The sequence below is a fragment of the Artemia sp. Qi Xiang Cuo genome, chromosome 2 (assembly GCF_049724085.1).
Source record: "Artemia sp. Qi Xiang Cuo chromosome 2, ASM4972408v1, whole genome shotgun sequence".
NCBI lineage: Eukaryota > Metazoa > Arthropoda > Branchiopoda > Anostraca > Artemiidae > Artemia > Artemia sp. Qi Xiang Cuo.
Window position 1 is genome coordinate 52880307 of NC_142795.1, and position 18509 is coordinate 52898815.

Genomic DNA, 18509 nt, shown 5'->3' on the forward strand with positions numbered 1-18509 from the left:
TTTTGGTTTAATGGAGCTCTTTACTTTTTTTGAAAAACTTATTTTGTGAAAACAGTTTCTTTTATTAATTTATGTTCTTCTTATACTGACATGGTCTTTTTCAGGCATAAATAAAGTAATATTTTGAATCTTTCCGGTTTTCCTTGAAGAATTTATAGTGTGGCCTGCTATTTATATGCTGAAGAAAATTTTTCAGCAATTTTTAACAACACCAACTCTTTTGAAAATCGTGACACAAATAGTAGTGTTTAATTTAGTCATATACATCCTCTAATTGACCTGATAAATAAAAGTTAATACCATGCCTAAAAATTATATTTATGCTCTTTCACAGCTTGGATGCAATTACACTCTTTTGATTTAGTAAAATTTTAAGAGAGGAAGTAGTAATAGAAGTAGCCCCGAAAATTTTAATTTAAAATCCTCTGTCGTCTTTGGTAAATTACTGGTGTATCTTATTTGCAGCCCCCAGAAAGACGGTCTGATTTAATTTAATTTTAAAGCAACATTTAGTTTTTAAGCATAATGGACAAATTGAATAACTGTGGGGGGTTGCCCTACCAAATAACCCTAGAGATATAGTTACTAGACCTTTCAGCTGGGCTGAACAAAATGGCCGTCTTAAAATTTTGATTGGAAGTGTCTGGAAAATTATGAGCTAAAGAGGAAGGCTGATTGCTCTCCAATCACTCTTGTCTCTAAAGAGGGAAATAGATCTTCAAATTTTTGGTCAAATTAGCCACTTTCAATTATCAATCATACTGTTGGTTATGGTAGAACATCGTTGTCTATGTCCTAATGTGGAATGCAGTGCTTATATGCCTTTTAAATGCTCGCATGCATTTAGGCTTTTTGTTTAATTGAAATTCTTCCTAAACGTTCCCTAAAAGTTTCAACGTAATGCAATTACTATCGTTAGCCACAGTAACCGTAGAAGCAGCATTAAATGAATACACACAGTGTCTTCTGGCTAGCTCAAAATCCACAATCTATGAAGGTATGAAGGTGAAATTTTCAGGGAATATTTCTGTTCTACGGTTGACAAACTGCCATGCGTATGCAGGTTGTCAAAAAGGCATATCAGCAATATCTTAGAAATAGTTTCATGCGTATTGTACTCCTACTGAATCTCCTACTCCTACTAAATCAAAACATACTATGCCCACATAGATTGATAAGAGGACGTATCAGCAATGCTTTAGGACTAGTCGATGGTATGAAGATGAAAATTGTATCCTTTGTAGAAGGCGATGTTGAAAAAAAAGTGCTATTTGCATACTGGTACTAATGCTACTACTATTATTGCTACGCATAATTACTGAACCTTTCAACAATGCTGAACAAAAATTGATGTCTCAAAACTTTGTTTGGATGTTTGTCATGGCAAATGATGGGCGTGGAAGGGGGGGGGAGGTTTCTCTCAAATCACTTTGACTCTTAAAAACGGCACTATAACTTCCAATTTAAAATCAAATGAGACCCATCTGAATTTAATACGACCGCCCATTCCATAAAAACCTTACATGCCCCCTGGGCATAACTCAAAGCCCTTGCACCAGGGCTCTGGGGGGTTGTGCCACCCCTGGAGGCATTGTTACGTGTTCTTTGGACTATTTTGAACACAATTTCAGTAAAATGCATTTGGTGAAAAGAGGGGTAGTTGTGTGGGGAGGGGGTGCTACTTGACCTCCATCACTTTTGACTCTTATAAGGGAACTAGAGCTTCCTATTTCAACCAAATGAGCAATCTCTAAAGCTTATACAACCGTCCCTTCCATAAGAATCTTAAATGCCCCAATGGCATAACTTACAACCCTCGCCCACAGGCTGTGGTAATTTGTATCAACCTCAAAAGCCTTTTATATGATATCTGGACTATTTTGAATAGAAGGACTGTCTCAAAATATCTGTCTGACACATTTCAGGAAAACACGACGTGTTTGTGGGTGTGTGGGGGGTGTAGCTGCTCTCTGATCACTTTGACTCTTAAAAAGGACACTAGAACTTATGATTACCGACCCAATGAGCCCCCTCCAAAGTATATGCGACCACCCTTTTTATAAGAGCCTTATATGCCCCAAGGGCATAACTTACAACCCTTTCCCTGAAATCTGTAGGGGTGGGGGGTACTTCCTCACAGACGTAATTTCCGAAACCTTCAACTAAGATGAATAAAATTGTTATCTCCAAATTTTTATTTGAGGTGTTAAGGAAAATACTGAGCGTGGAGGGGGCTGTTTGCCCTCAAGTCACTTTGACTCTTAAAAAGGGCACTATATCTTCCAATTTCAGATCAAATAAGCCCCATCTGATGTTTATAAGGCCACCCATTCAATAAAAACCTTATATGCCCTCATAAAATAACTTACAACCCTATCCCCAGGGTGCTGGGGGGTTGTGTCATCTCTAGAGACATTATTATATGTTCTTTGGACTATTTTGAAAAAAAAATCGCTATCTCATAATTTCAATCAGGTGTGTTTGGTGAAAGAAGGGGGGTTGAGGGCTAAACGCCGTACATCACTTTTGACGTTTAAAAAGGAACTAGAACTTCCTATTTTCAACCAAGTGAGCCTCTTCTAAAGTTAAACAACCATTCCATCCATAGAAATCTTAAATTCCCACGGGCCATAATTTACAACCATTGCCCCTAATTTCTGGGGTTTGTTTCAACCCAAAAGCTTTGTTATATGATTTTAAGACTATTTTCAATAGAATGGCTATATCAAAATTTCTATTAGATGCTGTTCGGGACAATAGGATGTGTGTGTGTGTGCGGGGGGGGGGGGGGATGGTAGCTGCCCTCCGATCACTTTGGCTCTTAAAAAGAACACTAGAGTGTCTGATTACCAATTTAATGAGCCCCTTCCGAAGTTTATATGACCAGGCTTTCTATTATGCCTTGTCCTGAGGGCTTTCGAATCCAATGAGCCCTTTTTGAAGCTTCTACGACAAAACTTACTATAAAAACCGTATATGCCACATGGGCAAAACTTACGACCCCTTGTCCTGAGAGCGATTTGGGGGGGGCGGGGTGTTATCCTCAAAGACATAATTTCCAGACCTTTCAACTAGGCCTACGTTGACAAAGTGGCTATATCAAAATGTTGATCGAAAATGTTTGGGGAAATGAAGGGCGTGGGGGGGGGCATTCGTCCTCTGACCGCTTTTGACTATTAATAAGGGCACTAGCCCTCTCAATTCCCAATTGAATGAGCCCTTTTTTAAGTTTCTATGGCAACACTTTCAATAAAAACCTTATATGCACCCAGGGCATAACTTATAACCTTTGCCCTGAGGGCTTTGGGGGAGTTGTCATACTAAAAGACATAATTTTCTTACCCTTCAACTTCGTTCAACAAAATGGCTATATCAAAATGTTGATCGGGAGAGTTTGGGATAATGATGGGGGGGGGATTTGCCCTCCGATCGCTTTTGACTATTATTAAGAGCACTAGCCCTCTCAATTCCTAATTAAATGAGTCCTTTTTGAAGTTTCTGTGAGAACGCTTTCTATAACAAACCTTATATGCCCCCAGGGCATAACTTACAACCTTTGCCCTGGGGGCTGTGGGGGGTTTGTAATCCTCAAAGACATCATTTCCGTATCTTTCAACTACGTTGAACAAAATGGCTATTTCAAAATTTTGATTGGATGAACTCGGGGAAATGTTGGGCGTCAGTTGCCCTCCAATCACTTTCGACTATTAAAAAGGGCATTAACCCCTTCAATTTCCAATCGAATGAGCTCTTTTTGAGGTTTCTACGACAAAGTTTTGTATGAAAACCTTATATGACCCCAGGGCATAACTTACAACCAATAACCTACCCCCGGATGTGGAGGGTTTCTCATCCTCAAAAACCTAATTTCAAAAATTTTCAACTACGTTTAACAAAATGACTATCTCAAAATTTTGATTGGATGTGTTTGGAGAAATGAAGGATGTAAGCGGGGGGTTACTTGCCCTCCAATTGCTTTTGGCTATTAAAAAGGGCACTAGCTCTTTCTATATCCAATCGAATGAGCCCTTTTCGAAGTTTCTACGACAATGCTTTCCATGAAAACCGTATGTGCCCCCTGGGTATAACTTACAACCCTTGCCTTGAGGGCTGTGGTGGGAATGTCATCCACAAAAAACATAATTTCCGGACCTTTCAACTACGTTGACCAAAACGCCTATCTCAAAATTTTGATTGGACGTGTTTGGGGAAATGGTGGGCGTGAGAGGGGGGTTAGTTGCCCTCCTTCGACAACACTTTGTATAAAAACCTTATATGCCCCCAGGGCATAACTTACAACCCTTGCCCTGAGCGGGAGGCGGGTCATCCTCAAAGACCTAATTTCCAGAACTCTCAACTCCGTTGAACAAAATGGTTATCTCAAAATTTGATTGGATGTGTTTGGGGAAATGGTGGGCGTGGCAGGGGGCTCAGTTGCTTCCCAATCACTTTTGACTATTAAAAAGGGCACTAGCCCTTTCAGTTTCTAATCGAATTAGCACTTTTTTTGAAGTTTCTACGACAATTCTTTCTATAAGAACCTTATATGCCCCCAGGGCATAACTGACATTCCTTGCCCTGAGGGCTTTGGGGAGGGGGGAGGTTGTCATCCTCAAAGACCTAATTTCCAGAATTTTCAACTCCTTTTAATAAAATGGCCATCTTAAAATTTTGATTGGATGTGTTCGGGAAAATGGTGAGCGTGAGAGGAGATTATTTGCCCTCCAATCACGTTAGACTATAAAAAGGGCACTAGCCCTTTCAGTTTCCAATCGAATGAGCCCTTATTGAAGTTTCCACGACAACTCTTTCTACAAAAAACCTTATATTCCCCCAGGCCATAACTTACAACCCTTGCCTTGATGGATGTAGGGGGTTTGTCATTCTCAAAGACCTAATTTCCAGAACTCTCAACTACGTTGAACAAAATGGCTATTTCCAAATTTTTATTGGATATGTTTGGGGAAATGATGGGCGTAAGAAGGGGGTTAGTTGCCATCTAATCACTTTTGACTATTAAAAAGGGCAATAGCCCTTTCAATTTCCAATCAAATGAGCCCTTTTTGAAGTTTCTACGACAACCCTATCTGTAAAAACCTTAGATGCCCTCAGGGTGTAGCCTACAACCCTTACTTGAGGGCTGTGGTGGGAGTGTCATCCTCAAAAACATAATTTCCGGACCTTTCAACTACGTTGAGCAAAATGCCTATCTCAAAATTTTGATTGGATGTTTTTGGGGAAAGGGGGGAGCGAGAGGGGGGTTATTTGCCCTCCAGTCACTTTCGACTATTAAAAAGGGCACTACCTCTTTCAGTTTCCAATCGACTGAGCCCTTTTTGAAGTTTCTGCGACAAGGCTTTCAATAAACACCTTATATGCCCCAGGGTATAACGTACAACCCTTGCCCTGAGGGTTGTGAGGGGCTGTCATCCTCAAAGACATAATCTCTAGACCTTTCAACGACGTTGAACAAAATGCTATCTAAAAATTTTGATTGGGTTTGTTTGGGGAAATAGTGGGCGTGATAGGGGGGCCAGTTGCCTTCCAATTACTTTGACTAATAAAAAGGGCACTAGCCCTTTCAGTTTCCAGTCGAATGAGCCCTGTCTGAAGTTTTTACGACAACCCTTTCTATAAAAACCTTATATGCCCCCAGGGTATTACTTACAACCCTTGCCCTGAGGGCTGCGGGGGGAGTGTCTTCCTCGAAGACATAATTTCCGGACCTTTCCACTACGTTGAACAAAATGGCTATCTTAAAATTTGATTGGATATGTTTTGGGAAATGGTGGGCGTGTGAAGAGTATTAGTTGCCTTCCAATCACTTTCGACTGTGAAAAAGGGCGCAAGCCCTTCCAATTTCCAATCGAACGAGTCCTTTTTTAAGTTTCTATGACAGTTGCTTCGATACGAAGTGCCATGACTTATAAGAACGACCAAAAATAATACATTGTGCCAACATCGTTCTTTACTTAGGCAGCGCTATTGCGCTGCCGCTGATGTACCCAGGAGTTATTTTTGGTACTGTTTTTTTTTCTGCATTTTTATGGTTTTAAGGTTTCAACGTAAGATGATAATTGTGCTTTTATTGATTAGCTGAGATTTAGCTTCACCCATGTGCTGAATTATATTTTTGGGATTTGCTTTGATTGTTTTTTTTTTTTTGTTTTTTTTTTACTATTATTGAATAAAACGTGTTGAAGACATATGAAAAACAAGTGAAAATAGGAAAAAATTCCCATTTTCTTCAGTATGTTTAGATCATTCTCTAAGCAAAAATACTAAGTAATATATCTAGCCGGGCCAATGGAGGGATCTGAAAATAAGTGAATCCAACGATATAAGTATCTTGTCCTTTCCGTTCAAGTTACAATTGTAGGCTTGTCGCAAAATCTTATGCTTCAGACGGAACATAAACCTTAACTACAAGAATTGGATTTAGGAAGAGCTCTGAAGTATACCTTGTTATATACCGTTTAGAGAGAATTTTATCAATTAGTAAGTAGAAGCATGGCTGCTAATTATATACTTTTTATGTACTTGTCGCTGATGAACGGCTCTCTGAGCTGTTGAGTCTTAGCTCTAAGACTAACCAGAATTTTAGTTCCTTTCGTATGTTATTATGTTGCACTTTAGTTGTGTTCCTTTTTCTCTGTTTTTCTTGATTATGGTGTTTGCGGTTCTTACGGAAAACGTATACCTGAGGGTGGAATAATATGACGTTATATGTTTTAGAGTTACGTGTAATTTTTTGCCTTGGACCAAAAAGGAGGGTTTTTGCGTTATCCTGAGCCAGAGCCCGTTGTGTGTCAGGGGAAGTGGGGTTCTATTATCTACGTTAGAGAAGACCACCTGAAGCTTTTCCGCCAACATGTTGTCTTTACGAGCCATATTTCTGCTTTCAGTTGGAGAGCTCTCTTCTAGGAGGCAAGCAGATAGGCGCGAATTTCCAATTGAAAATAAACTAAAATCCCAATGTGCTCAAGATAGGAGAAAAAAGTTGCTGCCATACTGTTACTAGCGATTTCTGGGAGTCATTTCTGTTGAGTTTGTCGTTTCGTTTTTCTGTGTTTGGGACTGAGGTAGAGGAATGGCTTCACATGTCTCTTAAGCTTTAATAGTTCTCTCATTATTAGAGAAATTGTAGCTTATCCTTGCTCTTTTCTTAGTAGTGATTTTAGAAAGTTGGCTCACAGCAAGAAAATCAATCTCTAAACGATTGCAAAACAGAGACATGGTTCGTAAAAAAAAAACGAAGTTTAGCTGGATTGCTTTGGGAACAGTTATATCAAGTTGACAACTTTTCATAACTAGACTTATCAGTTTCTACTATATTGAAAATATTAAACATGATCTGTTACATTGTAACTTCTTCCATTGGAATGTTTAGTTTTTCGTCTAATGACTTTCATGTAGTTTCACAGCATCCGAGTTGGTATAGGTTGAACGATGGTTATCTTTGATACTAAAGGGTTTGCAATTTGTGCTTGCTGGTGTACTTATTATTTTTTTTAATGTAAATAAAAGGTTAAAAAACTATTTGTTTTTGCCTCTTATCATGGAGAGTGATTTGAAAGTAAGAAGTATATTGCACGTTCAAAGCAGAAGACAGAGGCTAGGTAGGTGTGGCAAGCACTTATCAATAACTTTTGATGTGCATTTGAGACTGAGAAAAATTTGTTTCTAGAGCCAAGTTATTCTTACCACAGCATAATTTGAAACCAAAAATAAGTTTTATTTTAAAGCAAAGTAGTGCAGCATTACCTTGTATGCATGGTGCATTTTTGAAAGTGGGTGTCGGGAGCCAAAGAATTAAGTTTATTTTAAGCAGAAACAACACATTTTGAGACCGGCCTTTAGGGAAAAAGTCGTAATTTTTCTTGTAGAAATTACTCCTGTTGGGCAATGTGGTTTTAAGAGTTTTGAGGGATTTTCAACTGCATCGTCTAATCGATAATGAAGAAGCAAAACCACAATTGTGTTGATGTAGCCCACCAAAGGTTGCTGCAGCACATCATGTTTCCCTGGCCAAAGAGTGTAGGTGACTTGTAAGAGTGAAAAACTGGCGCTAGTGTCGAAAAAACTATAAACGCCATTTAGTGTTTGGCGACACATGGCAATTTTTCAAGCTGTGCAATCGTTTTTTTTTTTTTTTGTCGAACTGAGATCTGAAACTTATTACTACCCTAATTTTACAAATTATACTATTTTAATTAATTATTTCTATAATAATACTGGAAAAAAAGTCTCAAATGTCGCCAAACGCTAGATGGCATTGATATTTTTTTTTCGACACTAGCGCAGTTTCACTGCTATAAGTTATCCATACTCTTTGGCCCAGGCAGAGCTAGAGCTAGGTTTTTTCTTGGGGGGGGGGGGTAAATGCAGAATTTGCCGCACTATCAATACTGTAAATATTACAATTTTTGTCCAAAAATATTACAATTCAAGCTTGTTTTTTCGCCCCTGGGCGTGCCGCCCGGGAAGCTTCCCCCCCTCTAGTCTCCCTAGATCTGGCCTGGGCCCAGGCAATGTAAATCAAGTTGTTTTTTATGTTATATTTAATTCTAGTGAGTTTGGACTGAAAGTAATCAACGTTAAAGCTCTGCTCAAGGCCGTGCCTTCGATTCTGGAAGACAGAGATAAAAATGTTCGTGAAGAGGGAAAGGTTCTAATGATTGAATTATATCGGTGGATTGGACAAGCATTGAAGCCACAGCTTTCAAATTTGAAACCTATTCAGGTAAGATAGTTATGTATAATCTTGAAAAATATAAGGAGTGTGGAAAATTTGAAAAGAAGTACCGGAGACTGACGTGTTGTTGCTTTATGTACCCTAAGAAGTATTTATACATCGCTCCAACACCATGGGATTATACAGAGTTTTATTTAAGAGAGGGAGGGCTGGGTTTCAAGAGCCTATTTGTTCCTACAAAGCCGGAGAAGTAAAACTGTTATAGATACTATAGAGGCGTTTACAATGGGATTTAGTTTGGAGAATACCGATTTTTAGATGAAAAGAGTGTGTGTTTGGGGGGGGGGGAGGATATAGATCCAAAATTAAAGAATAATAATTGTATATAAATTTAGGAAAGGCAGCAATTATCCAAGAACATATTTGACTGTCCAGAAATACTTTTATCATAACACTTTTATACAGAGTCTAAATCTAATAAAGTGTTGATCCCATCCCATAACAAGAGTTTCAAATATACATGAAAACGCCAAATCGAAAGAATTGCTGAAGTTCAGCCGCAAATTTTCTAATAGACTGTGCCTGGCAAGTATAGAGGAATTAGTTTGGCCCATTTTTTCGTACACTTACAAATCATCCATTGAAGCGAAGTCTGAATAGAATCCTAAGAATCACGAGATATCGGTTGTTTCTGGTCAAGAAGCCCTTCTTGTGGTCTTACCTAGAAACAGTACCGCGTTAAATAAATGTTTTGGTTGCTATTTTTGTCCCTCAGTTGGAAAGAAACCAAAATAACCATTAAGATTCCTCCTAGAAGAACAAGCTTTTGACTGAACAAGGAAATTTAGGCGACAATTTCTGAGATATTCGGCTGTTTTAAAGTCTTTGACATATTTTTTGTCCATACGAAAGCCATGAAAGGTTGCTTATAGCTAATGTTTCTTCAATTGATTTGCATCCTTGTAGCTACTGTGACTACAATTTTGGACTTTTTAGAAAGTTTTCTTAGGAGATAATCATCACTGAAATAGCCATGAATCTTAAGCCGTTTTACATTTTGTGCTATTTCCTAGACTACGCAAAATGTGCCCGCACATAATGGATATGTGCCCTCATAAAATTTGAACCAAAGTCTGATTAGTGGTCAACCAAGAATCTTGCTCGGTTAGTTTTCAATTCGAACCTAAAACGGAACTTTATAGCGAGTCCACCAATAGAATGACTATACATCCCAATCTTAATGACTGTGTTCTGTCCCGAAAACGGTGGCCGGCGTTAACCCCCTCTCCCTGGTGATTATCCCTCGGAAAATACCCCCCCCCCCGTGGAAAATAGGCTTTCCAAATTTGAGAATTTTATTTGAGTTTTTTTCCCGTAGGGGAAGGAATTTTGGTACTTGTGTATTATACGCCACTCACTCAACTTTACGATCTGTAAAACTCAAGAACAAACCGGTTTCTTCGTTAGTTTCTTTCAGCTTAGCACGAGACAAGACAAAAACAAGTAACAGAATAAATGGGAAATATATAATAATTCATAATGTGCAGAATAATTGTACCTAACATATTTTGCATGCAGAACCACTATATTTTACCCCTCCCCCCCCCCCTAATGTGCAAATATATAGCCCAAATTTGTTTCTAAAGTAACGAAAAAACTGGTTTGTTCTCGTGTTTTACACACCGTAAACTTGATTGAGAGGCGTATAACATACAAGTGGCGGAATTTTTCATGGAGAGAGAGCTGGATTTTCCGGTATTATTTAAAAACGATCAGAAATTAAATTAAAACAACAAGTTTTTTCAACTGAAAGTAGGTACCATTACTAACACTTAAAACGACCAGGAATTATTACGCATATGAAAGGAGTTGCCCCTTCCACACGACCTTGCTCTTTACGCTAAAGTTTTGACTTTTTGTCCTAATTCTTTAAGAACGGTTCCTGAAACACAATGACCGTTTAATTTAATGAACGATGACCCAAAGAATTTGGCAAATAGTATGGCGGAACGTTTTGTGAATATTGGTGTTGGGTCGAGAAGAATGACTGAACGAGATGTACCGGATGGTGAACCTTTCAAATAATACTTTCCTCCAGAGAGTGAAGTAACCCTTTGGCTGAGTAAAGTTACAGATTCCGAAGTTGAAAAAGTCATTAATGAAATGGGAACATCGGCGTTCAGTGCCGATTTCTTGTCACTTACAGTTATTAAACAAGTGTTGCCGGAATTACTTCCAAAGTTTGTTGAGATAGTTAATAGTTGTTTCAGGGTTGGTGTTTTCCCATCTTGTTTTAAAATAGCTAAGGTAAAACCTATTCACAAAGGTGGTGATAAACAGGAATGTTTCAATTATCGGCCCATTTCCCTTTTGCCGGTCCTTTCTTGAATAATGGAAAAGTTGCTGTATCTTTTTGTGTAAAAATAATTATTTTTTTAGCAATCAATTTGGATTCCGTAAGCTTTATTCGACGGAGCATGCTCTTCAGTTTATGGTGACAACGGTAAACGATGGATTAGATGGTAACATGAAGGTGGCTACATTATTTTTAGATATACTGAAAGCTTTTGATACCGTTGATCACCAGATTTTGTTAGGGAAGGTTAGGAATTGTGGTTTCCGTGGTAATGTGATTAAGCTATTTGAATCTTATCTAGCAGATAGGTCAATATTTATGGAAGTAGGAGGTATCGCGTCTAGCCGTTACCCAATCCAGTGCGGTGTTCCTCAAGGATCTCCAATCGGCCCAGTGTTGTTCACTGTTTATATTAACGACCTATGCAACGCTGTGTCTGGCCTAACAAATGACCTAAGTTCAGATTTTAGAAGCCCAAAGAAGGTCCTTGAATTGTTGGCAGGTGACACAAATCTCACGATTATTGCTCGTACGGAGCAAGAGTTAGTTGGATTGTTAGAAGGTGACCTGCATAATATTGAACGATGGATGACATCGAACAAACTGGCTATCAATTTGAATAAATATAATTGCATTGTTTATTGGAGATCTAAGAATTACTGTTCATGGTTAACAACCCTGAATGCTGGTCCGTCCCAGATACCTCGGAAAAGTACGGTGAAGTACCTTGGAGTTATTCTGGATGACACCCTCTCGTTTGTAGAACATAGTCAGTGTGTATCTTCTAAAGTGGCCCATAATGTTGGAATGATGAGTAAATTAAAGCATTTTTTTCCTGTTAGAATACTGCATCTTACTTATTTTTCGTTGGTGCACCCATATTTATTTTACTGTTGTTCAGTGTGGTCGTCCACATTCATTGCACATCTTAGGCAGTTACGTGTTCTCCAGAATGGAGCTATCAGGATTCTTTCTAATAATGATTCTCGTTCTTCGGTAAGGGATCTGTATAAGAGTATACTACCGATTTCTGGTTTATTGAGTTCTATAAAGCACAGTTAATGTTTGATATTTTGAATAATGTAGCACCGGATTGCCTGCATAATATCTTTTGTTCCGTTTCTTAACGTCATCAATATGTTACTCGTAACACAGTTATGATTCAACGACCAAGGAAACCATCGACTCGGTGTGGCTTCTCGCTCAGACACCAGCTTCCGTTAACATGGGAAAGACTACCAGGTGAGATTCTAGACCAGACGGTTAGAGTCGATTTCCCTAGGTTGCTAAGGGGCCATTGCGCTGGTTGTTATGATTTTGATTAATGTGTTGTTTTTTTTACCTCAAGTAGTGCCAAACTGTATGAGGATTGGTAGTGAATATTAATGGTACCCGTCGGATAATCGAGTGAGCAAGAGGTGTCTTGTCTTTTTTTGTTTGTTTTTTGTTTAAAAGATGCGAGGATGTTAAGTTGAAAGGAGATAGTGCCTGACAAGCCTGGATGACCAGGCTTCTGGAAGTTTGTAAATATTTATGTAAATAAAGTGATTTCCTCTTTAAAAAAAAAAAAAATTAGAACAATAAGCTTTGTTTTAAAATTGTTTAAAAAACTTGGTTTAAAAAAAAAACTTTAACGTTAAGAGCGATGTCTTAAGGAGGAAGCAACCCCTTTCATATATGTAATAATTTCAGTTCGTTTTAAGGTTGATGTTGCTCCTTACTTTCAGTTGAAAAACTTATTTTTTTTGTTTTTTTTTTAATTACTTACAGATAGTATTTGTTAATGGGAAACATAAGTTTTTTAAAGAAAAGTGAAGAGCCACATTAAACCAAAAATGAGCAGAAATAAAGTCAATTAATCTTCAAATAAAAACTATTGAGTCTAAGAAAAAAAAAATAAAAGATATAAAATATTTTTTTCATATGAAAAAGAATGTCAGTAAAAAATGAACGGAAATTAAAATAAAAAACTTTTTCAACAAATAAAGAAGTTTTAAGACTATAAGGAACAGATATCAGCATATGTTTATCAAACTGACAATAAACGGTTATTTGTTTGTTTTTTTTTTAGTAAAGTGCAAATTATGATCTGGTCTGAAGAAGACATGGGTGTTGTCAGCCATGCTCCTTTTAATTTTTGCTCGTTTTGAGTTTGACTAGGCTATCTATTGTAATTTCTGTTAGTTTTGGGTTTCATTTATTTGCTAATGGTGATTTGTGGTAGTTTTACACTTGGAAGATAAGAAAAACAAGCTCGTAGAATTTGACAACGATTTCGTACTTTTAAACTTAAACAATAAGAATTTATTGGTTCCTAAAGCCAACTATCCTTTCAAAGGATAGCTGAACCTTCTTAAACTTTTTGGTGCCATATTTTTTAGCTTAATTTTGATGATTGTTCGCCTACATTTTCTTCTTCTTCAGTTTTTTTTAAATTGGCACACGCTACACCCAAAAATTGCAGAACACAAATGGATTTGCGTTTTTTTCTAGGCTTTTACAATACTTCTGGTGTGTAAATTCCTCTTTTTCCCGTGCCTTAACACTTTTCAACGAAATAAAAAAAATAAACTCAAATAATAGTCTCAGAAAAGTCACTTTTCAACGAAAAAAAAAAAAAAACTCAAATGAAACTCCCAAATTTGGAAACCTTATTTTCAGCGGGGAGAGGGGTATTTTCCGTGAGGGTATTTTCCAAGGAGGGAGTATTTTCCGCGGGGGGGGGGGGGGGTATTTTCCACGGGGATTATTTTCCGGAAAAGGTATTTTCCGCGGGGGGTAATCACGGGGGGGGGGGGGGGTAAACGCCTAGATCCCCCGAAAACAAGCGTTTTTTTTATTTAGAAAGGCGAGGAAGTTCTTCATGCCTAAATTATATGAATCACCACGTTTCAAAACATTCTTCATTAAGCACGATGGATTTAAGAGATAATATAAAACTATGCTTGAAGTCCAAATTTGGCCACCCTTCTGGATTTATCACCAATATAAATATCGTTTTTTTTTTAACTTAAAAGTTTTTTGAACTTCATCTTTTTTTTTTTTTTTTTTTTTTTTTTTTTTTTTTTTTTTTTTTTTTTTTTACGAAAATTTCTTCTAAGAAGCATTAAGTAGAACTTGTTCTTGAATGTTTTAACCTGGGCCTTATTAAATTTATATTGGTAAAAAATCTGAGGTAATGTTATATCGAGTTGTTTATATCCCGATAGAAAAGTATGTGATTTTATTTATTTATATTGGTAAAGAGTCTGAAGTAATGTTACATCGGTTTGTTTATATCCCATGTACGTGATTTTTTTTTGGGGGGGGGGGATGATAGAAGTTCAGAAATACGGCCTTATTCATGTCTAAGTTGGCTCTGCAAATATAATATCTTTATTGCTTACAGGTATCTGAACTTGAAGCTGAATTCGACAAACTGGGGCATGAGAAGCCTGTTCAAGTTCGGTTTCTGAGGTCACAACAGGATCTGAAAGCCAAATTTGAAGCAAAAGCAGCGGGAATTGAAGATGGAGACGGTATGTAGGCCATTCAGTTCTAATTATACAAAAAGCATATCCTTGCATACTCGTAAAGGCAAAAAATACTGGGCTTTAAACTAGTCAAAGTCACCGAGATACTAAAGACATTAATTTGATGATATAAATTCAAGAAAAAGAACAATTCGAATATGCAGCCAGTGCCAGTCGTAAGGGGTACGCAAAAAAGGAAAGCCCAGGTGGTAAACTAAAACATTAACTATAATTTCGACTTTATCCATGTGAGAATCTGCCATTATCGGGCTGTTTCATTCCAGTTGAGATTGGTCTAATATACAGGGTCGTTTGTGGCCACGTCCTGTGTATGGTCCTACTTAACCGGAATTGCCGCATAGTTTTGGAAAGGGTGTGCTAACGTTGAAAGCGTGACTGTAATAACCAATTGGTTTGGCATGTAGTAGGGGAGAGTTATGTACCTTGGACCTATGCTGATTGCAGTGCAGTGTGGAAAGAGAGAAAAATAATGACATTTTAGTTCATAGTTTTCCCACCAGAAATTCATGAGAGATGGAGCATGTATCAGTTGCTGCACTAGTTTCACGTAGCATTGCTCGAGCGTTGCAAAACTGTGTCGTAAGGGCGACAAGTTCTGGTGATTGCAAACTTTTATCCCAGTTGCTTCAGAAATGCTCTGATGTGGCATCCACAGGCTTTTCAAAGTAAAATCCCTACTTTGTCTACTTTTTTGACAATTTTTCAGTATTACACATGCCATATTTGAGGCGAAGAAAATAAATGTCCGTGATTTTGCTTGCACTAATTACCTTCAAAGAAACGCCTGAAGGTTTTAATATTTATTAAAAATCTTTATTTGGGAGGTATTAGTTGCAAGGTGAGGCAGTCTTTTGGATAAAGAGTTTTCCTAAATTAAAGCCAGTTCTGGGGCAATTTAGCCGTTTTATTAGTGTTGCAACATTGTGGAAAAAGAGACGTGAAAAACTTTCTCAAATCCTTAGTTTAACCTTTCTATCAACTGTGACCAAAAGTGAGCTAAGTAATTTTTTTGCTCGAACTCCGTAGTAAAGGTCAAAGAGTGGAAAGGTGACCATGAGCCGTATTTTAACCACTCCCGTTCTAAGCTTTCTGATTGGCTTTAGGCAGCTAAATGCTTTGTAATCATATTAGGTCTTTCTTCTCCTGCCAATGACGAATATGATTGTCTTATCTTTTGACCGTATAATTAGAAACAAAAATGTACATGTTTCCCCTAAGGATTAGCTCTCAATTAAGTGTTATAGCCTATGAAGTTCAGTTCGAGAAGGAGAAGAAACGAATACGTGTCTGTTCCACCCAAAGATAAGAGTAACTTTTGTTCCTGATAATTCCTTTAAAGTTAATTACTTTGTGTTAGTCCTGTTTTATCTTTGAGGTTTATGAAGGCAGTGATATAAATATTAATGGATAGCTCGTCGGTGGTGGAGAGGTAAAAAGGGACATAATATTACTGTTATCGTGGTGGATATGTTTAATTAAAGTGACGGGCAATGTGCAGTACATAAACGGATTATTCATTTCGTGGAAGTAACCAAAGCTAGAGATACTAAATGAATGAATTGCAGGTGATACAAATTCAGAAAAAATAACATGTACCACGAGCATTGAATTACCCAGAATGCTAATACCTGTAATACATATAATTTGTTTTTGTTTCTTTAATGAATTTTTTGGCTTGTTCTTTTTCTGTAGTTATGGATTCGAACAACATCGGATGGCGATAAAGCTAAATTTCTTTATCTGAAAATCTACTGTGACCATGGCCACTCACAAAGAACTCAGTGGTGCATGTCCACCTTTTCTTTGAGTCTTTCTCGTAAAAAAAAAAAAAAAAAAAAAAAAAAATGAATAAGTTAGAGCTATTAAAAATAGCGAAGAAGAGTTACAAACCAGACTACCGTTTCTAAGGCCCCGTAGAGTGTTGCAGTAACTGTGACCTATGGTTGCGGAGCAACACATGCAACTACATCTCACGGGTAATGAATGTGCATGCTCCCGTGTCACGTTTGCAGATGTTTTTTGATTATTTTAAGTTATTTTTTATAGGTCATCGTGTAATTAGACTTCTAAAATAAGTTTTGTGTGTACGAAGTAATCGTCGAACCCCGTATCTGCATTTTTTTTGTTTCACCTATATTATGCCTGTGTACTATTTAGTACGGTTAATGGACATCCTTGAAACGGCTCACTGTGCAAACTTTTATTTCTTAGTTTACGATTGATTTTGGATTTGAAGAGGGCATGTCTTCTTGGCCATGAAACGGAGATCAGCACCACCAGTAGGGACTGTTAAGTCCAATGCCGTATTCTTTACCTTACCTTTACCATATCTTCTTGCTTTCTTTTCTTAGCATTAGACATCTAAAATATAATAACATCATAATTAAAAAAAAAAAAAAAAAAAAATGAAAACGTGTTTTGAAATCAAATTTCCAGTATTACTTCCCAAAATTTATGAGAGATACCGAAAGTTTACTTAGGCTGTGGAAATATAATGTGAAGTTTAACAGCATTCGAAGTTTTTTTATTTAAAAAAAATTAAGCTTCGAAGCTGTGGCATTTTGCTTAAAATAAATTATTTATTTATTAATATGCGCATATTCACCAACTAAGCAGAAACTCAGGTTAAAAAAGTCCGCTGCTTCAGCATCCTACCCCCCCCCCCCAAAAAAAAAAATTTACTAACTAACGGTTTGGGGACTAGGGGCAAAATTTTCCCCTCCTTATCATATACCTTGCCAGATGTCAGACTTTAACCTCCACAACCTCTTCCAGCTTAACATCCAACTTACGAAATGTCCCCAGTCGGTATCTGAACTATGCTGGACATTCTTCTATTAGATGCATTCTTGTCTCATCCGCTATCTGTCATTTTTGGAAAATCGGAGAATAAGCTCTTTCAATTCTATTGAAATGATTTTGAAAATTACCAGCTCCTGTAGTGGCTTCAATAAACAACAGTGTTTCAGACCTTTTAAGTTGTAGAAGATGTTTGGAGGATTAAACTTTGGAATTACTTCCTTTATTTATTTATAGCCCGCCATTCTGTGCTAATCTGTTCCGCCCTCTCAAGGACTAATCTCCTTATAATAGCTTTCTAGTGGCTCTAACATATGGGAATGAAAGGTTCCGGTCGATAACAAGGTCATTGATGCACCAGCCTTAGGTGCTTCATCTGCCAATATGCTACCTGTGATCTCAGCATGTGCCGGGCCCTCAGCAGTGTAATAGGGTTACCATTTAGTGCTATTCTGTTTATGACTTCATAACACTCCAATTCACTTTTTTGTCTGCTCTTAATATTCCCAGAACCCTCAAGAAATGCTTAGCTATCAGATATGATACAAATGTCCCTGTCTGCAGTAATGAGTTGCATGCGTCCACGTGGCTTTTCGTTTTCTCACTCTGTAACTGCTGAGTCTGTAACTGCTGAATCTGAGTCTATTGGTCAGTAATTTTCGACGACAGTTCTTGTTTTATTGCTTCTTCCTTTAAAAATTTTCTGTAGGTTAAAATCTTACACATAGTTCCATGGATGATGTGGCAGTTCCATAGTACGCTGACGTAATCACTAGGCTGGCAAGGCTTTATACCCTTCTCCAAGGGATCATATGTGTCTGACTTGGGTCGAGTTGATCCTGACCACTACACTGTTTGACAGCATTGATCAAAGCTCCTGCGTTTCCCCACATTATCTGAGACCCAGCTTAACAGGTGACCAATTATGATTCCCAAACGTTTCGCCTGTTTTTTGAGTGATATTGGACAACCATACATTATTAAATTAAAAGGAGCCTTCCGATTTCGATTATTCGTTAATCTTACTGCTTAACTCCTCTCAGGAGTAAAACCCAGATTAGGTTTCTGTTGCATAAACAAAATATGGGGAATTTTTAGAATCGAAACTTCAAAATAGAAAAGTCAC

At 37.6% G+C, this 18509-nt stretch overlaps 1 protein-coding gene across 1 annotated transcript in view; it reads left to right on the forward strand.

Annotated features, from left to right (window-relative positions):
- The window catches only part of msps (msps cytoskeleton-associated protein 5), a 226699-nt gene that overhangs the window by 57389 nt on the left and 150801 nt on the right, over nucleotides 1–18509 (forward strand). Inside the window, exons 4-5 of the mRNA XM_089101805.1 lie at nucleotides 8572–8743; nucleotides 14440–14569. Of these exons, the coding sequence (XP_088957931.1) occupies nucleotides 8572–8743; nucleotides 14440–14569 (302 nt within the window). The remainder of the gene's footprint in view (nucleotides 1–8571; nucleotides 8744–14439; nucleotides 14570–18509) is intronic.